Below are 25,386 nucleotides of genomic sequence, written 5' to 3' on the forward strand. Positions count from 1 at the left end.
GAGGTGGTATCAGAGCTTGGAGGAGAGCACTGCAGTGTCCTGGCTTCCAGCTCCCTTGCTGCCTGCAGCTTGGGTCTCCTGCCTGGCCAAGTGCAGCCATGCTGCCATCCCCAGCCCACATCACTGATCATGTGCCAAGCAGGTCTGGTGATGTGGCATGTCCCACTGTCCCCTCCTGGGGTACTTCTGTCTTTTAGGTTGTCCTGGTTCTTCTCTTCTCTCTGTTGGGAAGGGACAGGGTGGTTTCTTTCCATGCTCCTGTGGCTGCATGGCCAGAAGCATGGATGGATGCAGGAGTAATGTCTGCAGTGAGAAGACTGGTTGCATTTAGGGATGGATTTCTTGGAGCCAGCACTCTCCAGCATGGTGACAGCACAGGAAGCTGCAGGAAGCTGTGGGTGGCTCAGGTTGCTGACAACCTCTGTTTGCCTTTTGCTGATGCCTGTGGTTTGATGAACCTCATCCAGGAAGATGAATGGATGCAACAGGACCACGGTGACCTTCATGGCCCTGTTGGCTTCCCAGCCTCTGCTGGAGCTGGGCATGCAGCTCCTCCCCTTCTCTGTTTGAGGAATGAGCTTCCTTTGGGGTGGCTGTGGTGCTGCCACAGGGCAGAGGACAACACTGGGGCTGTACCTCTGCAGGACTTCAGGCAGCAAAATCAATGTTTATATTTCTTTTAACTGGGAAAGATTCCTTCAGTAACTCCAGTAAATAAATACATTGTGAAGTTCGAACTATGGGATATGAACTGGAATGGATTTTTCAAGTGCTCTCTTGCAAGAAAATGGATTTCTTGAGTTCAGGCTTTATTTAGAGACACCTTTGATTTAAGAAGGGAGTTGAAGGTTGGAGCTAAACTCTGACTGGGAGCTGCTCTTCCAGTGGCTGTGGAGCATGGTCTGGAAATACGGTCGGATTGTTGCTGCTGGAGCATTGCCAGGAGAGTTTCTCCTATTCCCAGCCAAAAGGGGGGTCCCTCCCCTGCACCCCAGGGTGGTTCTGGCTGCACCCTCTGTTCCCTCCAGCCCCACTGCTGCACTGCGGGCTGTGCAGCCACCTCAGGAACCAGCTTCTGCAGGTGCTGCTGCTGCTGCTGGGGATGCTGGAGACCAGCCAGGACCCGATTCCCTTGGCAGGCTGCTCTGTGGCTTTCTGTGCCTGCCCTCTGTGGCTTAAAATGTCTCCTTTGCCTGCTTTGTTCCAGCTGGTTGTTGTGGTTGAACTTGGCAGTTGAAGGGATGTTGGAGAGGGAGCTGGTGGTGACCCTGCTGGGGTGCAGCTCCCATGATTTAGGCTGCTCGTTCCTTGGCCTGGGATGGCCTGAATTTGCTGTTCCCAGGGAGAGCTGAGGGCATAGGGTGGACTTGGAGGCTTCTTCTGCAGAGTTGGCCCTGCCCAGAGTCTTGGGCAGGGTGGAAGGAGTCGGAAGGGGACCATCTCAGCTGGAGAAAGGCAGAGCTGGCCTGGAGCTTGGTTTTACAGGTTGGGGCTTTAGTCTGGGCTGCACTGTGTGGGAGCAGGAGTGCACAGAGGGCTCTGGGCTCCTGCTGCACGTTTACCTGAAGAGTGTTTTGTCCTTGTGTGAAGGAGGAGGAAGCAGAAAGCTCTGTTTCAGCTCCACCTTTGCTTGAAGCTCCAGGAAATGACCCTGAGCAGGGGACAAAGGGCACCATGACTGGGATTCCATCTGCTGTTGCTCTGCAGGCATGTGCAGGTGGCATTGCTGTCCTGAGAGCACCAAGAGGGCTGTGGGGAGTGACACCTGCTCCCTGCAAGCCCAGAGGTTGCCGTGACCTGTGGAGCTGCTGCTGCACTTTGCTTTCTGAAAATGGAACCTTTCTAGAAAGTGTTATTACGACTTTGCCCCGGAGCAGGGTGGCTCTGGGTGCGTTGGACCTGTGCCCCCATCGGGGTTACATTTCCCAGTGACACTGGAGTTTGAAACCAAGGGCTGGTTGTGACAGCAGAGCTCTGTGGCCACTCCACTCCCCAGGTAAGTGAGGCAGGAGCTGGAGCTGGGACACTCCACTTCTGTGGAGCTGAGAGTCTGCTGGTGGGCTGTCCCACCACGACGACCTGCTTCGGTTCCTGCAGGGAGCTGCTGCTGGCAGGCTGCCTGGGATGGGCTTCTGGTCCCCAGGCTTGTAGACAGGGAAAAGCACCACTGTGCACCACAGCCTGCTTTGCTTGGTGGTGTCTGGTGGGGGGTAACACAGTTCTCCCAGTGTGGATAAGTGATGGCGAGCCGAGAGGAGACAGGAACAGAAAGTGAAGCAGAGTGGGCTGGAGTGACACTGGTGGAGGAAAGAACTGGCCCTGGGAACAGCGAGAGGGCAGAGCAGGGTGTCACCTCCTCCAGAGGGTTACAAGCAGACTGCAGACGTGCAGCCAGGTTGAGGCTGGGTGCAGAAGCAGTGTGCTCGTTCCCTGGGGCACAACCCTGCAATGAGAGAGGGGTCAGCAGGGTGGCAGGGCTGGTTTTTGTGCCCTTCCTGAAGTGTTTTGTGTGGAAGCCAGTGCATTGGAGAAACAGTTGGTCAGTGCCAGAGGAACAAGTGCCTGGAGAGCAGTGGCTGGACTGACAGTTGTCCCTTTTCCTGGAAGCAAGGTCCTGACCATGCCAGCCCCGGAAATGCATGGTATCCCCTCATACTTGGTCTTGGCCTCACGCTGTCTTCTTCTCTCTTCCAGCCACTCCCACTCTCCTGGCTCCATGGCTGCCGTGCACGAGTGGTCCTGCACCCGCTGCACCTTCCTGAACCCGGTGGGCCAGCGGCAGTGCTCCATCTGCGAAGCCCCCCGCCAGAAGCCCGACCTCAACCACATCCTGCGGCTCAGCGTGGAGGAGCAGAAGTGGGCTTGTGCCCGCTGCACCTTCAGGAACTTTCTGGGCAAGGAAACCTGTGAGGTGTGTGGCTTCACCCCCGAGCCAGGGCCCAGTGGCTCCCCTTTGCCCGTCATCAACGGCGTCTTGCCCAAGCCCACCGTGCTGGCGGAGCCCAAGGGCACGTCCAAGGAGGAGGCTGCCAAGACAGAAAGCAGCAGCGAGGACTCGGAGGGGAAGAGCCCTGATGAGGCAGAGCTGGAGAGTGGCTGGGCTTGCCAGCGCTGCACGCTGCACAACACGCCGGTGGCCAACTCCTGCTCTGCCTGCGGGGGCCCACGCAAGCTCTCCCTGCCCAAGATCCCACCAGAGGCGCTGGTCGTCCCTGAAGTCATCACCCCTGCTGGATTCCACATGGCCCCCTCTACCCCGCAGCCTTTAGTTTCTGCAGACATCTCCGACGGTGATGCCGTGGCTACTCAGGGCCCGGTGGCGATGGAGCAAGAAGCCCAGAAGGTCCCGGCCTTCGGTCCCTTCTCCCCAGGGCTCCAGAACAACCCCGTGCCCCGCAGCCGCCGGGAGGTCCCACCCCAGCTGCAGATGCCGGTCCCCGAAGCCTCCCAGCCCGTGGCTCCAAGTGCAGCAGGACAGAAGGGCTCCCCACAGGGTCAGGCCAGGGCTGCCCCGGCCACCCGCTTCCAGGAGCTGCTGTCCAACAAGCGGCTGAGCGTGCTGGAGGAGGAGATGGACGTCAGTCCCTCCCACTGGAAGTGCAGCTCCTGCTCCCTGCTTAACTCCGCCGTGGCCAGCAAGTGTGAGGCTTGCAACACCCAGAAGGGCAGTGACACCATCGACCTGGTGGGAGACTCGGTGAGATTCACCCCTTGCAGCCCTTCCAGCCCTGACTTCACCACCTGGTCCTGTTCCAAGTGCACCCTCAAGAACCCCACCCTGGCCCAGAAGTGCAAAGCCTGCGGCTCCTCCAAGCTGCACGGCTTCCAGGAGCACGGGACGCCGGCCGAGCCGTCCCCCCGCTGCCCCGACTGCGACAAGGGCGGCTGCTCCTCCTGCGCTGGGAAGGCTCCGTCCGCCCGCAAGGTCGCCCGGCTCTTCCCGTCCCCGCTGCCTGGCCAGGAGAGGCCGGGCCAGTGGGCCTGTCCTGCCTGCACCCTGCTCAACGAGCTGAAGGCCAAGCACTGCGTGGCCTGCCATACCCCGCAGCAGTACGTGGCCCAGCGCAAGGGCCTCAAGCCCCTGAAGAGGCGGGAGAGCATGCACGTGGAGAAGAGGCGGCAGACGGATGAGGGGGAGGCCAAAGCCCTGTGGGAGAACATAGTCACCTTCTGCCGGGAGGTGAGTGCTGGCTGAGCTGGGCTGGCCCCTGCTCTCGCTTGGAAGGAGCCCTCTCCACGGCTCCCCCGGGGCTCCAGGCGTCACGAGGCACGAGCAGCTGCCTCTCGGGCCCCAGAGAGGATCTTCACCTGCAGCAGCTGGATGCTGGTTGTTAGTGCTGAAGTGAATCATAGAATGAATCATAGAACGGTTAGAGTTGGAAGGGACCATAAAGATCATCGACTTCTAACTCCCCTGCATGGGCAGGGACACCTCCCACCAGCCCAGGCTGCTCCAAGCCCCATCCAACCTGCCCTTCAACACTGCCAGGGATGGGGCAGCCACAGCTTCCCTGGGCAACCTGGGCCAGGCTCTCCCCACCCTCACAGCCAAGAATTTCCTCCTCATGTCCAACCTCAGTCTCCCTCTGCCAGTTTTAATCTCTTCCCCCTTGTCCTCTCCCTCCCTGCCCTTGTCCCAAGCCCCTCCCCAGCTTTCCTGGAGCCCCTTCAGGCACTGGAAGGTGCTCTAAGGTCTCCCTGGAGCCTTCTCTTCTCCAGGCTGAACACCCCAACTCTCTCAGCCTGTCCTCACAAGAGAGCTGCTCCAGCCCTCAGATAATTTTCGTGGTCCTCCTCTGGGAGGACATTCCAACAGGTCCACATCTTTCTTGTGTTGGCTTTTAAATCGGTGGAGGATAATCTCTGGGGTGAAGGTGACCCATCCAGTTAACTCCTGGCCCAAGGATGAGGAATTCAGTGTTAACTCTGAAACCTAGTGATGTTTTAAATCAGTGAGAGAGAACACCTGGGTCGAAGGGGACATCTCAGATGGTCAGTGCAGCTCTTTCCCTGTCAAAGGATGGGGAAGGCTGGGAAAGAGCGTGTCCAGGTTGGCTGGTGGCACCTCTGTGGGTAGCAGCTTCCACATGTGTGGGTGCAGGAAACCTGGGGATGCAGCAGGCAGAGGAACTGCTGCCACTCCCAGCAAGTGTTCAAAACTGTGAGCTGGGCCTGGGGGTTCTCGGGTTTGAGTGTCTGGGAATGCAGAGCTGCAGATGGCTCACCCCTGTTTGGGAAGGGCAGCTGAGCTCTGGGTGAGGGTCTCAGGAGCACGTGCCATCACCCTCCCCTCCCTCTGCGAAGTGTCTGGCTCAATCTGTTGGGTTGCAGCCTCACGCACTGCTCTGATGGCCCCGTTTTCTTCCCTGAGTGGCTTAAGATGCTCCTGTGAATGCTGCTCTTTCTCACCCCTCCTTCTGGGGGAAGCCTCCAGCCCTTCTGGGCCAGATGGGAAGGGAGTTGCAGTCCCACGTCGACGTACAGACAAGGCTTTTCCTGCCTGGGCCAAGGACTGTGTCCGTGCCTGTGTCTCCACTGTGCAGACCAGGACCACAGAGATGGAAGCTGCTGAGAATGATCCTGCTTTGGGGCTGTGGGGTTTTTTTAATTGCTACATGTCCATCCTAACAGACGTGAGTGTCTTTACAGTACAGAGACCCTGCTTCTGCTTATCCCCCTCTTCTAAGCAAGAGGATAGCCTCTTCTGTGGGCAGGGAACATCTGTTATGTCCAGTGGAATCAGGCCTGAAGGATGAATCATGAGAGGTGGCCAAGTGGGCTCAGCAGCCACTGCTGAGGAGGGAAGTGTGGCCCCATCCAGCAGAGCTCTTGGTCAGGGCCTTGGCTGAGCCCCTCCAGCCTGCTGAGCCAGCAGTCATGGGATCTTAGATCAGTGTGGATCATCTCCTGAAACTCCCCCTGACGCTCAGTCGCTGCTGTGTTCTGACACTTGGTGGTAAGTCAGGGGCTCTGCAGGTCTGAGGGAAGAGCTGGCAGCCTTGGTGGGACACTGCTGCCCCCTCCTCCTACTCACTCAGCTGCCAGCATGCCTGCAGCCTCCCAGCAATGCTCCTGGTGGGGCTGGCAGCCTCTGAGCTTCCTTCTGTCCACGGTGTTTCCCAGGCTGTTCAGCCTTCCCCCGGAGGAGAGCATCTGGCTGGCCAAGTTCTCTGCCTGTTGTCCCCTGCCCCAAGTGGTGGGGAGCCCTGCCTTGCTTTGCTGCTCCCTGCCAGGATTTCTGCTCTAGCTCTGGCCATGGATGCTCCCTCCTCTGCTATTCCAGGGGTGCTTTTTCCAGCACTTCTCAGTGCGTGGCCTCCATGTTTAGCTTTACCCTTTCTCTTCCATCTGGGAGGAGAGCAGAGCTGACTTCTTCCACGAGCTGCCTCTGCAGAGGGCATCTGCTTCCCTGTCTTGGGCTGTCCCCTCTCTTGCTTATCCTGCTGTCTCACACATCTCTCCCCTGATCCACCATCCTTCCCCCTTTCCAAATAACTCATTGGCATGTCCTGCAGAGCTAGAAGGACAACCCTGGACTCTTGCTGTCTGTGCCATGCTCTGCCACCTCTGCCTGTGGAGCCCTTTCATGTGCTGGGAGATGAGGCCCCATCTCTTGTGTTCCTTCTCCTCCACCCTCAGGCATTTCATGGTGGGCAGCAAGGCCACCAGGACAGGGCAGCAGCTTTTGTGGGCCCTCCCAGGGAGGTGGAAACAGAGAAGGTGACATTTCTGGTCCAGAACAGTGTGAACAGAGTTGTTGGCAGAGCAGGAAGAGTGAAGGAGATTCGATGCCCAGATTTATCCCCTTGCAGGAGGAATAATCAGAGCTCCTTGTCTGGCACCATCTGTGAGCTGGCTCCTCACTGCCTGGGCACAAGAGCAGGTACCTGCTCCTCTCCCTGCTGCTCTGATTCATCCCCTGCAGCTCTTGTGCCCCTCTTCCCCCCTGTCTCACAGGGATGTTGGCAGAGACAACTTCTCTAAAGCATTTAGAAATAAGCAAAGGGAGACACCACGGGATAAAGGTAATCAGTTCATTAGGCAGGATCTCCTGGAGCTGGATAATTGTCCTGCTGTGGCTCTTGCCTCGGTGCTGCTGAGGTCCCTGGGCTCCCATCCAGGCTCCTGCAGAACTTCTGAGTGTTCCCCTGGCCCGGGTGAGTCCCTGGCCATGAAAGTGGGGAGCCTGAGGGCTTCTGCCATCTCTGCTGCTTGGAAAAACACTGCAGTGACTCCACAAGGGTGGAAAGCTCGTGATGCCCACAGGATTGCACTGCCTTGCTCCATGTGTGCATGGTGGGATCCTGGGGAGCCCCAGCTGCACCTCAAGAGACAAGAGTAACAGAGCCCTGGGACAGGCTGCCCAGAGAGGCTGTGGAGGTTCCTTCTCAGGAGACATTCCAAACCCAGCTGGATGTGTTCCTGTGGGATCTGCTGGAGGTGACCCTGCTGGGGTCACCTGGCAGGGGGGTTGGACTAGATGATCTTCAGAGGCCCCTTCCAACCCCCACTACCCTGTGAGTGTGCAACATAGGGATGTGGTGGGTGAGGCTGCTGGTCAACCTGGGCAATCTGGGTAGACCTCATAGCACCTTCCAGTACCTGAAGGGGCTCCAGGAACGCTGGGTAGGGACTTTGGATAAGGGCAGGGAGTGAGAGGACAAGGGGGAATGGATTTAAGCTGGAAGAGGGGAGATTTAGGTTGGACATTAGGAAGAAATGTCTAGTGGTGAGACCCTGGCCCAGGTTGCCCAGGGAAGCTGTGGCTGCCCCATCCCTGGCAGTGTTGAAGGGCAGGTTGGATGGGGCTTGGAGCAGCCTGGGCTGGTGGGAGGTGTCCCTGCCCATGCAGGGGGTTGGAACTAGATGATCTTCAAGGTCCTTCCAACCCAAACCCTTCTATGATGAATATGGCAGAGGTGGCTGCTCCTCAGCTGCAGGGAGCAGATGCTTCCCTTCGGAAGGTCGTCAGGCCCTGGGACATGACCTTTTTGGTCCACATTGGTGTTTGAACAGAGACATGGATTAACACCCTTCTGCAAAAGAGAAGCTGGAAGTGCTAATTGAGGCACTACATGAGAAGCCTTCATGTAGGATTGCAGCAAAAAAGGCAGGACAACTACTAGTTTGGTGTGCATGAAAGTTAATTTAAATCAGAGCCAGCTTTTGCTGAAAGAATTCAATTTCGTTTAATTAACCATAACAAAGAAATCCCAGTTCTGGTTTCACCCTGGGTTAAACTGAAAAAGCTGCACTTCTTCCCTTGGGGAAGTTCTGTGCTTCCATCCTGTGCTGGTGGCCAATACCTGTGGGATTATCCATCCTTCAGTCCATCCTCTTTTAATTTAATAGGCAGCAGCTATTGCAGGTGGGCTTGGACATGGGATTCCTCACTCTGGAATCGCTTGCCTGTTTGTGGTCAGGCTGAGTCCAGTTGCAAAAAGTGCCCCTGACATCCTCCGTGGCTGTGCCTTGGGGGTGGCACAGGACATCCAAGCCCACCATGTCCCCTCTGGAGCAGGAGCAGCTCAGCCCTGAGCACAGAGCTTGGCTTGAGGAGTGTTAACTTTTCAGTTGGCTCCTCACAGCCTCACTGCTCATGTGCTTTGTCACTTGTAGAGGCAGCCAAGGTCCCCCACAGTCCAGCTTTTAGCACCAGCACGAAGTGTGAGACTGTCCCTGTCCAGGTTCCTGTGAAACAAATGCAAATTTGAGCCAGTCCAGAGCTTGGAGCTGGAGAAGTGAGCCAGTTCTGGCAGGGCTGAATGCTGGACCTGATGCACAACATCACAGAATCCCAGACTGCTTTGGGTTGGAAGGAACCTGAAAGCTCATCTAGTGCCAACCCCCCCTGCATGGGCAGGGACACCTCCCACCAGCCCAGGCTGCTCCAAGCCCCAGCCAGCCTGGCCTTGAACACATTCAGAGAGGGGAAGAAGGGGAAGGAAATATGTCTGTGCCATTGCCAGGAGACACCCAGTGCCAGAGCTGCTCCTCAGCACGGCGCTGGGGGGCCCAGGACAGGCAGGAGGGCTGGGGGCTCCACTCTCGTGCTGGGGGGGCAGTGGGAGGTTTTCTAGGCTGCTCCCGTGCCAGGAGTCCCTGAGGAGCTGCACACTGATGCTCTCCTTGCCTTTTGCTCTCACAGAACAAAGTCAATTTTGTAGATGACAGTTTCCACCCCGGGCCCAAGTCGGTGGGGTTCCCGGAGGGCGACAGCGTCCAGCAGAGGGTCCGGCAGTGGCTGCGGCCCCACGAGATCAACTGCAGCATCTTCAAGGACCGGACGGTGAAGTGGTCGGTGTTCAGGACCCCCAGGCCCTCAGATATCCTGCAGGGGCTGCTGGGAAACTGCTGGTAAGGGGGAGTCGGCTGGGCTGGCACCCTCCTGCCCCCTTCCTCCCCGTTCCTTTCCTCCCCGTTCCTTTCCTCCCCCTTTCTTTCCCCCCCCCCCTTCCTTCCCCCCCCCTTCCTTCCCCCCCCTTCCTTCCCCCCCCCTTCCTTTCCCCCCCCTTCCTTTCCCCCCCCTTCCTTTCCCCCCCCTTCCTTTCCCCCCCCCTTCCTTTCCCCCCCCTTCCTTTCCCCCCCCTTCCTTCCCTCCTTTCCCCCCCTCCTTTCCCCCCCTCCTTTCCCCCTTTCACCCCTTCCCCCCCCCTTCCTTCCCCCCCCTTCCTTCCCCCCCCTTCCTTCCCCCCCCTTCCTTTCCCCCCCCTTCCTTCCTCCCCCCTTCCTTCCTCCCCCCTTCCTTCCTCCCCCCTTCCTTCCTCCCCCCTTCCTTCCTCCCCCCTTCCTTCCTCCCCCCTTCCTTCCTCCCCCCTTCCTTCCTTCCCCTCCTTTTCCTCCCCCCCCTTTTCCTCCCCCCCCCTTTTCCTCCCCCCCCCCTTTTCCTCCCCCCCCTTTCCCCCTCTTTCCTCCTCTTCTTTCCTCCCCCCCCTTTCCTCCCCCCCTCTTTCCTCCTCTTCTTTCCTCCCCCTTTTTCTTCCCCCCTCTTTCCCCCACCTCTTTTCTTCCTCCCCTTCCCCCCCCCTCTTCCTCCCCCTCTTCTTTCCCCCACCTCTTTTCTTCCCCCTCCTCTTTTCTTCCCCCTCTCTCCCCCCCTGCAGTTCAGCCCCCTCAGCCCTGCTCAGCCCCTTTATCCTCCCAGGCACGTACCCCATCCTCTGCCTCCCCAGCTCCCGCGCAGCTGCAGACCATGGTCCCTGGGCACCATGAGGCTGGGCAGCTGCCTGCCCAGGACCTGCTGACCCCATCCCGTGTCCCACCAACAGGTTCCTGAGTGCCCTGGCCGTGCTGGCTGAGCGGCCAGAGCTGGTGGAGAGGGTGATGATCACCAGGACCCTGTGTCCTGAGGGTGCCTACCAGGTGCGGCTCTGCAAGGACGGCACATGGACCACGGTGCTGGTGGATGACATGCTGCCCTGCGACGAGTGTGGGTACCTCCTCTTCTCACAGGTCAGTGGGCCCAGGGGGAACAGGGGTGCTGGGGTGGGGGTGCTTAGTGCTCCAGGGGCAGGAGGAGGCTCTTCCCTGGCTCTCCCAGGAGAGAGGATTGATGGAGGTGGTGGGAAGAGGTTCTGCTGTGGTTGGGTCGCATGAGGCCCCACACTGTGCTGCACTGGGCATTTGCAGCTCAGGACCCTGCTTTTTGCTGCACCTTCAGGACAGTCCTTGTCACCTGAGGAGAAGGACTTGGGGGTGATGGTGGATGAGAAGCTCAACATCAGCCAGCAGTGTGTGCTTGCAGCCCAGAATCCAGCCCTGTCCTGGGCTGCGTCAAAAGAAGTGTGGCCAGCAGCTCAAGAGGGGGGATTCTTCCCCTCTATTCTGCTCTTGTGAGACCCCATCTGGAGCACTATGTCCAATTATGGAGCCCCCAAGAAGGGCACAAAGCTCATGGAGTGAGTCCAGAGGAGGCCACAAAGATGATGTGACTGCTGGAGCAGCTCTGCTCTGGAGCCAGGCTGAGAGAGTTGGGGTGTTCAGCCTGGAGAAGAGAAGGCTCCAGGGAGACCTTAGAGCACCTTCCAGTGCCTGAAGGGGCTCCAGGAAAGCTGGGGAGGGACTTGGGACAAGGGCAGGGAGGGAGAGGACAAGGGGAATGGATTAAAGGCGATTTAGATTACACATTAGGAGGAAATTTTTTCCTGTGAGGGTGGTGAGAGCCTGGCCCAGGTTGCCCAGGGAAGCTGTGGCTGCCCCATCCCTGGCAGTGTTGAAGGGCAGGTTGGATGGGGCTTGGAGCAACCTGGGCTGGTGGGAGGTGTTCCTGCCCATGCAGGGGGTTGGGATTAGATGATCTTAAAAGTCCCTTCCAACCCAAACTATTCTGTGATTTTATGACAGCTGAACTCTCAGACCATAATGTAGCTCTTTTTAGATCCCTTTTGGCATTTTCCAAGCTATGATGAAGAGGTTTCATTTGCTTTCCCCTCACTCCTCCCTGCACCACAGCCCCTTCTCTTGCAGGGGAAGCCATCCTTATTCTTCACAGCAAAAGGAAAATATTTTAACCCATGTTTGGCCCTGCCAGGGGCTGAGGCAAAGCTGTTTGTTTCCTCTGCGGGGAGGTCTGGCAGCTTGGCTTTGCCAGGGAGGGACCATGGAGAGGGAAACTACTCAGGCTGTTGCCAGGCAGTGCCCAGTTGCTCTGAGCTCATTTGTGTGGCATCTGCTGGTACTGGGGAAGTGGCTGAGCTGGGGACTGAGCCTGAGTCCTGCCCTGCCTGCCAGGCCCTGGGGCACTGGCTGGGATCATCTCCATGAAGGAGACTCAGAACGTCTTTATTGAAACTCAGGCAGTGAAATCTGCCAAACACAACCTGGTGCTGCAGCTGGGAGGGGACAGGGACCTGGGGCTGCTGCCTTGGACCTTCTGCCCCTCCTGATCCTCCCTTTGAAAATACAGCCCAGCCTCAACTGCACCGTGTGTCCCAGTCAGGACAGGAGGGCAGCTGGGGGAATGAGACCTGAAGAGGAGTATTTGAGGAACCTTAATCTTGGTACAGCTTGAGTGGGCTTGGTAGCCCCTCTGCAGCCTGGAGGTGGCTCAGTCCTGGGGAGCTGCTAAACTGCCTCCAGGCCAACGGGCAGCACTCCTGGCATGCAGTGCTCCTGAGCCCTGGCTCTGGGGACAGGGTCTGGGCAGGGCTTGGCACTGCCAACCTTCCTGCTCAGCAGAGTGGCTGATCCCCCTCAGGGCCACCAAGTGGGGCAAATGATTGCCAGGGCTGCTGGAAGCCCATCCTGTTAAGGAGAAACTTTGGAGGGGCGAAGAAGAAGGAATCTGTGTCTACATCTGCCTCAGAGCAGACACATCAGATCCACTCAGATGCATTATTTTCAGCCTCAGATTTACCTGGTTTGGTAATTCTTTTTTTCCATTTGTCTTTTGTCTCTCACAAGCTTCAAGTCTGCTCTGTTGGGTTTTTTTGAAGATTGCAGGTTTTCACACAGCCTGGCCTTGCCTTCCCCTTTCTCCCAGGGCCATCTGAACGAGGACAAGAATTTTTTCTGCCGAGTGGTTGCTGTGTGAGCTGGATGTGGGGGCTAAAAGTGGAAAAGCAGAGTTTTAAAACTCAAGGAAAATCAGGCTCTTGTTAGAGCTCCCTGGCTGCGGCTCAGGCAGAAATAAACACCGTGGGTTTTGTTGAGTGAGGGATTAAAAAAGCAGTGGAAAGCACTTGTAAGTTTTCTTGATCCATCAAAAACGAATCTTCCCTGCCTGCTTTCCCTCTCCCAGCTCTCGGCTGCCACCTGTGAGTCACACAGTCACTGTGTCCCTGTGTTCAGCCTGGAGAAGAGAAGGCTCCAGGGAGACCTTAGAGCACCTTCCAGTGCCTGAAGGAGCTCCTGGAAAGCTGGGGAGGGGCTTGGGACAAGGGCAGGGAGGGAGAGGACAAGGGGGAATGGTTTTAAATAGAAAGAGCAGATATTTAGGTTAAAGATCAGGAGGAAATTCTTTAGTGTGAGGGTGATGAGACACTAGGACAGGTTGCCCAGGGAAATTGTGGAAGCTCCATCCCTGGCAGTGTTGAAGGGCAGGTTGGATGGGGCTTGGAGCAGCCTGGGCTGGTGGGAGGTGTCCCTGCCCGTGCAGGGAGGTTGAGACTAGATGATCTTTAAGGTCCCTTCCAACTCTAACCATTCTGTGATGCTATGATTCTCCCCTGCTGCACCCCAAGCCCCAGGTTCCAAACCCAACTTGCTGGAGATGCACAGGCCAGCAAATGTCTCCCTGCCTTCTGTCCTCCTCTGCCTTCCTCTCCACATCCTTGCTGCAGGCAGGGGCTGGAGCAGAGGTGTCTTCCCCCCCATTCTCAACATCCCAAGAACAAGGGGTGAAGCCCAGCAGGTGACTGCACCCTCTGACACGCCAGGGACCTGCAGTGGTGACTTGGATGCCATGGCCATGTTGCTGTGACCCATGGAGGTTTGCAAACCTCTGGGTGCATCAGAGCAGCTGCTGCATTTCTTTCTGCCTCCCAGATCAGCCTAGTGATGCCAAGAGCAAAGCAACTCCAGGCAGAGTTTCCCCTGCAAAACCTGCAGCTTCTCATTACATCCTCTCCCTGTCCCTGTCCTGGAGTGGAGGACTTTGTCTGCCTGGGAGATTTTGGAGCTTGTCCTTTTGAAACAACATCTCTGGTCCATGGGTGAAATCTAATCTTTCCCATGGCCATGGGTGGTTTAGGCAGCCAAAGCTGTGTTTTGGTTTGCAACTGTGTGTAAGTGAAAGGCAGCTGTTCCAGATGTGCTCACTGTCCTTTTCTATTACTTAACCTTTTTAAATCCAGGTTGGAGCAGAAGGAAGGGATGGTTGGCTCACAAGGTGGACACCCACCCTGCCAGCCCGACTGCCCGGGCACCCCAGGGTGCAGCCCTGTCACCACCCAGGCCTCTTGGACCTTCACTCCAGGATGATTTCCCAAGGGAAATTAAACTGTGGAGACAAAACACTGAGCAGGAAGCAAACAAGGTCACCCTTGGCCTCATGCAGACAAGCTCCTGGTGGCCTTGCTGCTCCTGCCCCTCGTCCCGCAGCACAGAGAGGGTCTGGCAGGGGTGGGTGAGCAGGGCTTTGCCTTCTCTGCCCGTGCTGCTTTCGCTGTCCCATCTCCTGCCCGTGGTGGCTGGTGACATGCCTCTTCTCTCTCCCCAGGCCCAGAGGAAGCAGCTGTGGGTTGCCCTCATCGAGAAGGCTCTGGCCAAGCTCCACGGTTCGTACTTTGCCCTCCAGGCCGGGCGCGCTATCGAAGGCCTGGCTACACTAACGGGTGCCCCCTGCGAGAGCCTGATGCTGCAGGTCAGCTCCACTAACCCCCGGGAGGAGCCCATTGACACTGACCTCATCTGGGCCAAAATGCTGAGCTCTAAGGAGGCTGGGTAAGACCAGGCAGGAGGACACTGTGGCAGGAGTGTGGATGCTCGGAGAGGGGAGCAATGGAGGGGGCTCGTTTGTAAAAGGCGCAGAGGAGAGGGGCAAGTGGAGTAACAAGGGTGGAGACCACCACGTGTGGCTTCACCCTGGGGTGCTGGCAGAGCTCCCCCTCTGAGCTCCAAGAAGTGATTTTGCCTTTGTCTCGTTTTCATATGAAATGGAAGTCCTGGTGAACTTTGCTGTGCATGTTCAGTGCTGTCCTGCAGGAGTTCTGAGGTGGTTGGCACTGAGCCCGCTTGCTTTGCTTGGAGGTCTTTTGGATTGTTGGGTGCTTGACCCTGCACACACCTCTCACCCATCCATGGCATCTGCTGGGCGTGACTACAGGCAGTCTCCAGGAGACAAAGCAAAAGCAAAGACCTCTCCTCACTCCAGCAGGAGGGCAGTTAGGTTCCTGGACCCTGCATGGTGGAACACAGAGGGATTTTTGTTGGGGTGGCTGAAGGCAAGGTTGCTCCTGCCAGCCTGCAGGACAGGGCCACATGAGATACATCCCAGCATGTGGTGTCCCCCCAGGCCTGGCTGGTGCACCCCACATAGCCTGTCCTCACCCTGTGGGATGGCCTGGGAAGGGGCTGTCCATGTGGCTGAGCCAGCCAGCAGGGTCAGGCAGTACCCCAGAGGCTGGCAGAAAACAGGAGAAGCTTGGGCAGAGCTCTGCAGTGGGTGGGTGGAGCCTTCAGCCCTGCAGGTGAGAGCACTGCTCAGAGAAGCTCCCCACGGAGCCTGGGTTCGAGCAGGTGTGGGTGGAGGGAGCTCAGTGCTGCCCAGGCAGAGCTGGTGGGGCCAGGACACCGCTCCAGGGAGGGTTATGGTGTGGTTGGAGGGAGGGAATATCCAGGAGCCTCCTGGAGAGGGCGTCTGTCCCGTGTCTGTCCCGTGCCTCAAGCGGTGGGGACGAGTCTCCTCCCCGTGCCCGGCCTGGCAGGACACCAAGGGTCTTGCTGTCCCCCCCTGCAGGTTCCTCATGGGTGCGTCCTGTGGTGGAGGCAACATGAAGGTGGATGATGTGGCCTACGAGAGCATGGGGCTGCGCCCACGGCACGCCTACTCCATCCTGGACGTGAGGGATGTCCAAGGCTTCAGGTGAGGTCAGGGTGGAGGCTGGTGTGGTGCAGCAGTTGTTCCTGCCAACCCTGAGTGTGTGCTGGACAAGACTTTAGGGACTCTTTGGTGTCCCATCCTCATGGCCAGCAAGGGCTGTTTCTCCATCCCAGGGTGTCACTTAAATGCTGTTGTCACATAAGCTTCATGTCCATCTAAGTTTCAAGTCCAGGGCTGCTCTGCTCCAGGACACCTTGTGGTCCTGAAGGGTCTGCTTGGTCTTCTCACAAGGTGCAGAGGATGGAGTTGAGCTTTTTCAACTCAATGAGGCAATCAGGGCTTCCTCCTCACCCCTAGAAGGTGGGGGGATGGAGAGGGGTGCAGCCCTGACACCCTGGCTGCCGTCTGCAGCCCCCTTTTCATCCTGTCACTCCTGGGCTTGTGCAGCTCTGGGCACACACTTGCAGCCCCTTCCCTGCAGCACCAGTTGGAGTCCCCTTGGGCAGGGAAGAGCAGAGGGAGCTGCTGCAGGTCCAGAGCTGCAGGACGTGGGCATCTGGGGTGACAGCAGGGGTGACAAATTAGGTCTGGGATGTTGTGAGGGCTTTGAAAAGCAGGGACAGAATCACAGACTGGTTTAGGTTAGGATGGACCTCAAAGCTCATCTAGTTCCAACCCCCTGCATGGGCAGGGACACCTCCCACCAGCTCAGGTTGCTCCAAGCCCCATCCAACCTGCCCTTCAACACTGCCAGGGATGGGGCAGCCACAGCTTCCCTGGGCAACCTGGGCCAGGCTCTCACCACCCTCACAGCAAAGAATTTCCTCCTAAAGTCTCATCTCAAGTGGTGACCTAAAGTGTCTGACCAGGAGTGGTGCGGTGCCCTCTGGGGGGGGGCTGGCTGGGTTTGCAGAGCTGGCAAGATGATCTTCCTGGTGCTCTCCTGCCTCCTGGGCCTCTGACCCTTTGTTTGTTCCCCTTCCCCCAGGTTACTGCGGCTCCGAAACCCCTGGGGCCGCTTCTCCTGGAACGGCAGCTGGTCGGACGAGTGGCCGCACTGGCCGGCTCCGCTGCGGCACGACCTGATGCCCCACGGCAGCAGCGAGGGGGTCTTCTGGATGGAGTACAGTGACTTCATCAAGTAAGGCAGTGCCAAGCCAGGCAGGGAGCACAAGATGGGACACCAGGGTAGAGAGGGGGCAGGCAGGGCTGGGCATCCCCAGGGGGGGGGTGCAGGTGACCTCCCGGTACCCGCTGCTCCCGCCTGCAGCGCGCCGGGGCGTGGGGGCAGAGCAGTGCCCCCACAGAAGGCCCCAGCAGGGCTGAGCCTGCTTTCCCACAGGTATTTTGACTCCGTGGATATCTGCAAGCTCCATTCAGACTGGCACGAGGTGCGTGTGCAGGGCATGTTCCCCAACAAGGCCAACGGGCCGGTGACGGTGACGTCCCTGACGGTGCTGGAACGCGCCGCCCTGGAGTTCGCCCTCTTCCAGGAGGGCAGCAGGTGAGCTGGGCACAGGGACCTGGGCCCAGGAGAAACCCCAACCACGTCCCCATCTCATCCCATGCCATCCCAGGGGGTGGCAGAGCTTGGGAATGAGCACCTGTGGGAAACTGTTCTTCTCTTCCCCACGTAAGTCTAAACAAAATGCCTTTTAAGCCAGCGAAGGCCTCTCCTGATTATCCCCAGCTAAGGGACTAAACCAGACTTGCTTCTCAAGGACAACTGGACCCAAAACAACAGATGTGGTCCAGGACAGAAAGGATGGGCCACAAGCCATCCTGTGCCCCTGGCAGTCACCACCCATCACCATTTCTCCAGTTCTCAGGGTTCTGCTCATGTTTTAGCCGAGTCCCTGAGCGCCTGGTGGTTCCTGGGGACCTGGGGCAGCAGGAGGACTCTCCTCGGGATCTGCCATCCTGCCCGTGGCCTCCACGTGCTCTGTGGGACAGTGCTCGGGTGACGTGTGCCCCTTCTCCCCGTCCCCAGGCGGTCGGACACAGTGGACAGCCACCTGCTGGATCTGTGCATCATGGTTTTCCGGGCCACCTTCAGCAACGGGAACAAGCTGAGCCTGGGCAGGCTGATGGCTCACAGCAAACGGGCCGTCAAGAAGTTCGTCAACTGCGACGTGATGCTGGAGCCGGGCGAGTACGCCGTGGTGTGCTGTGCCTTCAACCACTGGAGCACCACCCTGGCAGGCCCCGCCACTGCCCAGGGTAAGGGCCCTTGAGGGGGGGCAGAGGTGCCAAAGCCTTCCTTCTCACTGTGGGGACCTTGCTGGGGATGGAGGTGCTGTGCCCAGCTCCTGGGGGTTGTGAGCTTGGTGACAGTCTCGCTGATCCCTTCTTCCTCCCTGTGTCTCCACAGCATCCAGCCCCACCAGCAGCCGTGCGGCCACTGATTATTCCAGCTATATCCTGGCCATCTACAGCTCCCGCCTGGTGATGGTGGAGCAGGTGGAGGCACAGCCCACCACGCTGGCTGATGCCATCATCCTGCTGACTGAGAACAAGGGCGAGCGCCACGAGGTGGGTGCGGGTGGCACAAGGTGGAGAGGGGGTGGTGCTGCCAGTGGGAGCCTGGACCCTGCCTCTGCCCTGTCTGGCAGGAGATGGGCAGGCTGTGCCAGCTCTGGCTGCCACCTCGTCCCCTCCTACACCATGGATACCCTTCCCTTTGCTCCCTGGGGTACCTCAGCAGTTGGGCAGCCCTTGGTTGGAGGTGGAAGATGCTGGTCCAGGGGGGGACTGAGATCTGGAGGTAGGGGTGCTCGGAGGCTTCCCACCCCTGACCATGCTGTTTGCCCCAGGGCCGTGAGGGAATGACCTGCTACTACTTGACACACGGCTGGGCAGGGCTCATTGTGGTGGTGGAGAACAGGCACCCCAAGTCCTACCTGCACGTCCAGTGCGACTGCACCGACAGCTTCAACGTCGTCTCCACGCGCAGCAGCCTCAAAACGCAGGACAGCGTCCCCCCCCTGCACAGGTCTGGGGTAGGCAGGGCTGGGGTGGTGGGAGCTGGGGGGGTCTGGTGACCCCAGGGGAGCTTGGAGCAAGGCAAAGCCTGGGGGGAGGTGTGTGGGCAGAGGGTGGGTGCTGAGGGGAGGATGGTCTGGGCCTCAACCTCCCTCCATCCGCTCTCTTCACAGGCAGGTGCTGGTGATCCTCTCCCAGCTGGAGGGCAACGCTGGCTTCTCCATCACCCACCGCCTGGCCCACCGCAAGGCCACCCAGGCCTTCCTCAACGACTGGATGTCAACCAAGGGCACCCACAACCCGCTGCTCACCCCCGAGGTGGCCGGGCTGCACGGCCCCCGGCCCCTATGACAAAACGCCTCCCCCTCCCGACTCTGCCCCCCCCTCATTGTCACCGAGCCCCTGGCCTGGGGTTGTCCCCTGAGCTGCCAGCACTGGGCCGTGGGGCAGAGCCAGGACATCACCCCCAGCACTTCACTCCACGCCGTGGGGCCGCGACAAGCTCTCAGGGCCAGGACCAGCTCTGCCCGCTGCCCCCCGGCCCCCCCGTGCACTTTATGAGGAGTGGCTGGGGGCACGGGGCCATCTCAGGATCCCACCTGCCCCCTACCCACCCCGGGCACGCAGCGGGGGGCTGCAGGGCAGGGGGGGCAGGGGGTTGCTGTCAAGGTCCTTCCCAGGCACCACGCTCAGGACTCTGCTCCCTCCCGCGGCGCCCGGGCCCCGGCGCTGCAAAGAAAAAAGAATATACCTCTGACGTCTGTCCGTCCGTGTGACCCCCCGTCTGTCCCCAGCCCTGCCCCCTGTCTTGTTACCCGCCCCCTCCCCTGCTGCCAGCACCAAGGTGGCACTGAGGTACTGCAGTGGGGACGAGGGAGTGCCGGGGTCACCCCGCTGAGGTGCTGCCCGTGCTGGCTGCTCATGGTGGGATGTGCTGTGGTGCCTGGATCCCCCAGTCCACCTCCCCTACCCTGGGGGCTGCCCCCCACGCCGGGCTGCGGAGTAGGGGGGCTCTGGGTTGTTCTAGAAAGCTGCTGGTGCCAGGGCTTCACCACACCTCGGGGTGAAAGGCAGAGGTGCCTCCTGTGCTGGAGCGGGGCCACGGGGCGCTGCTGGGGGGGCTGTGGTAGCAGGGACCCCTCTCAACTCGTCACACAAGTGTTACTATGCAAAGGCGGCCGCTGAAAGCAGTGCCTGGAGAGAAGCCATGTGTCCCAGCTGGGCTCAGCCCCGGGCACTGCCCTGCAGGGCCTCACCCCCCCCCCTGCCCTGCCCTGCGGAGCCTGGGGGCAGCAGGTACAGCCCCAGGCTTTGGGGAGCAGCTCCCTGTGGCTTTACCGTGTTGCCATGTGCCAGGGAGGGAAGGGATGATTTTGGGAGAGGAGGGGGAAGTAGAGCCCCATCCTTCAGAGGTTAAGTGGTGAGCCCAGGGTGAAGGGCCTTGGGATGCTGCTGGCCCCGGGGGTGCTCTGTGGCTGAACCCCCAGTTTCGGGGCATCGTGGCTTGGCATGTGTGTTTGTGTGTTTTGGGGGGTCCCCTGGTGTTACCATCTCCTTCTGAGGTTGCTTGGGGGGCACTGGGAGATGCTGGGCTATGTTTTGGTGGGGACCACTTGGGGGGGGGGGACAGCTCACCCCCCCCGTTCTGCACCCAGCCAGCTGGGCAGGGGTCTGCAGGCTGTGGGGTTTGCCCAGCGTGTCCCTCTGTCCCTCCCTCCACCTCGGAGCGTGGCCAGGGGGGGTGGGCTGCCCTGCCACCCTCCTGGCCCCCTTGGCCAGGGCTGCTGAGCCAAGCTCTGTCTGTATTTTTGTTTGTTGATCTGTTTTCTCTCTTCCCTGCTCCTTACTCAAGATGATTTGTCCTTCACTTTTTCCTCTCTCTCTCTCTCTCTCTCTCTCTCTCTGTCTTTATGAGCTGTGAATATTTTTAACCCTGTAAATACTGTCCAGCTCTTAAGAAACATAGGATATTTTATCAATTGTAAATCAGATCAGTAATCCCTGTACGATATGAATTATCCATGGGTGGTTTTCAAACTCAGGTTCAGACGGACCAAATAAAAGTCTTGTTTTTTACGGAAGCTGCCTGGGTTCCCTGCGCCGGGAGGGACTGAGGGGAGGGGGCTGGGGTCGGGGGGTCCCAGCCCTGCCCTGGGAGGGGAGCTGAGCGCGAACCGGGGAACATGAATTGCACGTTTCTTCGGCCGCGCTGCGGGACCGGGGAGGGGAAAGGGGCGAGAGCCAGAAACGGTGCGTCCGCCGGGCCGGGCACGGATGCGCTGCGGCCGGGAGAGGGCAGCGCTGCCTCGGGCTGCCTGTGCCCTGCCTGTGCCCTGCCTGTACCCTGCCTGTGCTCTACCTGTGCCCTGCCTGTGCCCTATCTGTGCTCTGCCTGTGCCCTGCCTGTGCCCTGCCTGTGCTCTGCCTGTACCCTGCCTGTACCCTGCCTGTGCCCTGCCTGTGCTCTGCCTGTGCCCTGTCTGTACCCTGCCTGTGCCCTGCCTGTGCTCTGCCTGTGCCCTGCCTGTACCCTGCCTGTGCCCTGCCTGTGCTCTGCCTGTGCCCTGCCTGTGCCCTGCCTGTGCTCTACCTGTACCCTGCCTGTGCTCTGCCTGTGCTCTGCCTGTGCCCTGCCTGTGCTCTGCCTGTACCCTGCCTCTGCCCTGCCTGTACCCTGCCTCTGCCCTGCCTGTACTCTGCCTGTGCCCTGCCTGTGCTCTACCGGTGCCCTGCCTGTGCTCTGCCTGTGCCCTGCCTGTGCCCTGCCTGTGCTCTGCTGTACCCTGCCTGTGCTCTACCTGTGCTCTGCCTGTGCTCTGCTGTACCCTGCCTGTACCCTGCCTGTGCCCTGCCTGTACCCTGCCTGTGCCCTGCCTGTACCCTGCCTGTGCTCTGCCTGTGCTCTGCCTGTGCCCTGCCTGTACCCTGCCTGTGCCCTGTCTGTGCCCTGCCTGTGCTCTGCCTGTGCCCTGCCTGTGCCCTGCCTGTGCTCTGCCTGTACCCTGCCTGTGCTCTGCCTGTGCCCTGCCTGTGCCCTGCCTGTGCTCTGCCTGTACCCTGCCTGTGCTCTGCCTGTGCCCTGCCTGTGCCCTGCCTGTACCCTGCCTGTGCTCTACCTGTACCCTGCCTGTGCCCTGCCTGTGCTCTGCCTGTGCCCTGCCTGTGCCCTGCCTGTGCTCTGCCTGTGCTCTACCTGTACCCTGCCTGTGCTCTACCTGTACCCTGCCTGTGCCCTGCCTGTGCTCTGCGTGTGCCCTGCCTGTGCTCTGCCTGCACTGCACACCCACTGACCACACTGCCCATCCACTCCCTGCTGCCTGCATTCTGCCCACACTCTGTCCACATGCTGCCCACACTCCCTGCTCACTGCCCACCCACTGCCTGCACTCTACCTGCCCAGGGGCTCCAGCTCCCTGGGGTCACCCCGCACCAGTGCCAGCTCCAGGTCCTGCCCAGTGTCAGGCACCAGCCGCTGGGCCAGGCACCTCCTGCCTCAGTTTCCCCATCAGCGCCACGACCGGCTCCAGGATTGCCAAGGAATGCGACGTTGCCATCGCCATGCCCAGCATGTCCCCCACACCCTGCCCAGGCTGGGGACAATGGATTGGCTTCTCCCCCCTGCACAGCACCCGGGGCAGCCCCAGCCCCCCGTGCCCCCCGGGCCGTGGCCAGCCCGGCTGGCGCTGGGCAGAACTTTCCGGCTGAGCGGAGGGGACCGGCTGGGCGCCAGCCCGTGCCCGCCCGGGGTGGGCACCCTGGGACCAGCAGGGAGAGACAGAAGGGGGAGGATTTTTTTGCTCTTTCTTACAGCAACTTGCAATAGATTTTTTTTTTTAATTTTTTTAATTTTTTTTTTTTTCCCAGGCGAAACATCTTTGCATTCAGGAGGCCCTGTCACAAGCCATCAGCCTCAGCCGCGGAGAAACAGATGGAGAGTTAATTTTGGCGGGGAGGGCAGAGCCTCTCCCCTCAGTCTGTCGGGGAGAGGAGCCGAGGCACAGGCAGCGTTTAACCCTCACGGCTGCACAGCCCCTGCCGGGCTGCCAGCCCTCCCGCAGGGCCGGGGGCTGTGGGGCTAAACCCACTGCTCAGCACCACCCAGGGCTGCTCCACACGGGAATGGGGTCCCCTCGGCCCCCCCACCCGCCCCCCAGCTCTATGCTCTACACAGACATCTCAGCCCAATGAGCTGGTGGTGGCTCTTGCTGTGGTTGTGGCCCTTGTCGTGGCAGTAGCCACTGTCATGATGGTGGCCGTGTGGTCAGCACAGGTGGGCAACTCCATTCTGCTGTCCCCGTGGGCCACGGGTCTCCTGAGCCGCGTCCTGGGGAGCCCCATGTCAGCCAAGGAGCTGGGGACAAATCCTGCCGTGCTGGGAGCTTGGCCAGGCAGCGCCCCGTGCCCCTGGGGATGCTCAGCGCTGGTGGGCTGGGGTGTGGAGGGAACAGCACTGCCCAGGAGCTGGCAGGTGGGGCTGCTGGTGGGTAGCATCCCTGCTGCCCGTGTCCCCAAGCCACCAGGAGCCCTCAGGACACCCCCAGTGTCACCCCCAGTGTCACCACCCAGGCAGTGGCCCAGAGCAGTGGCCATGGAGGGGGGGGGGGGGCGAGGTGACATCGAGCTGTACCTGGGTGCGAGTTGAGCCAGCACGAGCCGCTTTGTGATTACATATAATTGTGTGTCAAACGCTGTAATTGTCCTTGGCACGAGGGTGTGGGAGCAGCGCGTTGCTTCACCGGTAAATGTCCCTTGACTCTGCTGTGTCTCGAGCCCCAGGTCTGGTGGGGGAGACGGGAATGGGTGGTGAGAGCAGGGAAGGATGGACAGAAGGAAGGATGGACAGAAGGATGGATGGACAGACGGACAGCAGGACGGGAGGAGAGGGAGGCACAGCCCCGTGGGACCGACCCGCCTGCAGAGCACCTATGTGACCAGGAAGGCAGGGGCTGCCCCCGCGGCCCTGCCCTGGCAGGGCTGCCAGACCCTAAAATCAAGAGCCTGCGGCTACAACAAGCCAAATGCCAGCACAAGTCACCCCAGGGACCCCAGGTGGGACAGGGTGAGTGGGACAGGCTGCTGTGGGCACCCGAGACCCCCGCCCCCCCCTGCCAACCCGCGGGTCCCTGCACGGGGCTGGTCCTGGTCCTCTGGGTGGGCCTGAGGATGCAGGGCAGGAAAAGGCACCCGCCGCATCCTCCCTGTCCCCCGCCGGGTCCGGGGTGTCATCCAGAGCCCGAGGTGGAAATGTGGGTCCTCGCTGGGGTCTCCGGGCAGGCAGCGGCCGCTCGTGTGGCCCTGGCACGGCCACCACCCGGGAGGGGGCACGGCGGGGGGCCAGGGCTCCAGCGCTCTCCGTGATTCACTCTGACTATAATGGAAGCTGCTGGTGAATATTTTATGGCTCCCACAGGGCAGATAGAACATATTGTGCATTTTACGCCACAAATCTCCTCCGAGAGACATAGAGGGAAGCTTAAAAAAAGAGCAGCACCAGCGCAGTGCCGGGCTGGGGGCGGGCAGAGCTGCGGGGCCAGAGCGGGGGCTGCAGGAACGCGGCTGCCCGGGCCCCTCCAGCCGCCCCGGGGGTGCCCATGGGTGCCCCAAGCCCCAAGCTCCTGCCGGTGTTTCCGAAGCGCTCCGGGGCGGTTGCGGCTGCCGGGGCGGGCGCCCCGGGCCAGACCTGCCCGCTCTGCGGCTCCGCGGCTCCGGCAAAGTGCTTTGCCCGGGGCTGGGGGCTACGGGGGGGGGGGGCCCTGCCTGCACCGCCCCTGCCTGCGCCAGGCTCTGCCTTCACCTTCGTCAATAATGCAGCCGCTGCCCCGGAGCGGCCGCCGGCGCTGCCCGCAATAATGGAGCGGGGATGGGAGCGAACCGCCCGGCTCAGCCGAGCGGGAGACCCTGCAACCCTCCCCCCCACCACGCCCACCCTCCCCGGCCCCCTCCTCATCCTCGGTCCAGTCCGATGCTGGCAAACGATGGAGGAGCCATCACTGCAGCCTTCACCTGTGAAACCCGCTGCCTGCTGCTGCCCACCCGGCAGCCACCAAGCCTTTTTTTTGGGGGCGCTGCCTGCACGGTAACCCCACGCCAAGCCTGGCACCCCCCGGAGGGAGAGGGTGGTGCTGGGGCCAGGGGTCCCGGCTGGTCGCACCCAGCAAGTACACGCAGCCCAGGGGCACTGTCACCTTGTGCCAGGAGGGTGGCCTAGGCTGGGACCCCCAGCCCTGCTTGGAGGGGTGAGCTGGGGGTGCTGGGGAGCTGGCCCCGCTGCCTGGCAGGCAGGGAACCGGTGGAACTCGCGGGCAGCTGCCGGCACCGGGGCTGGCCTGGGGCCGGGGACACAGCTGGGAGTCGGCAGCGGGGAGGAAGAAAAGGAGAATTTAACCTCTGGGTCATGGCCAGACCCAGCAGCCCCTCGCCCCCCAACCCTGGAGCCCCTTTCCTTCCCTCCTCTGGCTCCCCACAGAGCCACCACCCAGCAGGGTGAGGAGCTGATGATGGGGAGGCAGATGGGGACCACCCCTCCCAGCCGAGGTCTCCATCAGCCCTGGGCACCCCACAGCCCCCCGACAGGCAGCAGGGGAAGGGGGTGGGGGGGAACGATGACACTCAGGGCCAGAGGGGACCAGCCTGGGCCCCCAGTGAAGCACGGACCCCCTTGTGTCCCCAGCTCTGCCCTGTCCCCATCACTGAGGGGGGAGCTGAGCCCTCCGGCATCTCCCCCCGGCCTAAACTGGAGCACAGCAGAGCTGCACCCTGTGCGGGGAGAAAGGGAACTGCTGGGGGGTCCTCACGGTGGCACATGCCGGGTGGCTTCACAGCAGGACTGTGCTGACATCCCGGGCCGTGCTGGGTTTCCCCAGGGAGGAGGATCAGGGGGTGATGTGAACACTGGCCAGGGCTGGACCGCAGGCACAGACAGG

At 60.5% G+C, this 25,386-nt stretch overlaps 1 protein-coding gene across 9 annotated transcripts in view; it reads left to right on the plus strand.

Annotated features, from left to right (window-relative positions):
- Positions 1 to 20,544, plus strand: part of CAPN15 (calpain 15) — a 63,371-nt gene extending 42,827 nt beyond the window's left edge. For 7 of the 9 annotated variants that reach the window (XM_051631884.1, XM_051631885.1, XM_051631889.1 and 4 more), the window contains 11 exons: positions 2,695 to 4,180; positions 9,149 to 9,357; positions 10,269 to 10,452; positions 14,159 to 14,382; positions 15,398 to 15,523; positions 16,470 to 16,622; positions 16,824 to 16,985; positions 17,472 to 17,701; positions 17,853 to 18,013; positions 18,295 to 18,480; positions 18,637 to 20,544. In XM_051631884.1, coding sequence (XP_051487844.1) covers positions 2,695 to 4,180; positions 9,149 to 9,357; positions 10,269 to 10,452; positions 14,159 to 14,382; positions 15,398 to 15,523; positions 16,470 to 16,622; positions 16,824 to 16,985; positions 17,472 to 17,701; positions 17,853 to 18,013; positions 18,295 to 18,480; positions 18,637 to 19,239 — 3,724 coding nt within the window. In that variant the 3' untranslated portion in view covers positions 19,240 to 20,544. Of the gene's footprint in view, positions 1 to 1,718; positions 1,997 to 2,694; positions 4,181 to 9,148; positions 9,358 to 10,268; positions 10,453 to 14,158; positions 14,383 to 15,397; positions 15,524 to 16,469; positions 16,623 to 16,823; positions 16,986 to 17,471; positions 17,702 to 17,852; positions 18,014 to 18,294; positions 18,481 to 18,636 lie in introns of those variants that run through there. The other 2 variants (XM_051631891.1, XM_051631892.1) reach the window with 2 other exon arrangements.
- Positions 20,545 to 25,386: the final 4,842 nt, after the last annotated feature.

This window comes from Apus apus, chromosome 14 (assembly GCF_020740795.1).
Source record: "Apus apus isolate bApuApu2 chromosome 14, bApuApu2.pri.cur, whole genome shotgun sequence".
In the NCBI taxonomy this organism is placed as follows: domain Eukaryota; kingdom Metazoa; phylum Chordata; class Aves; order Apodiformes; family Apodidae; genus Apus; species Apus apus.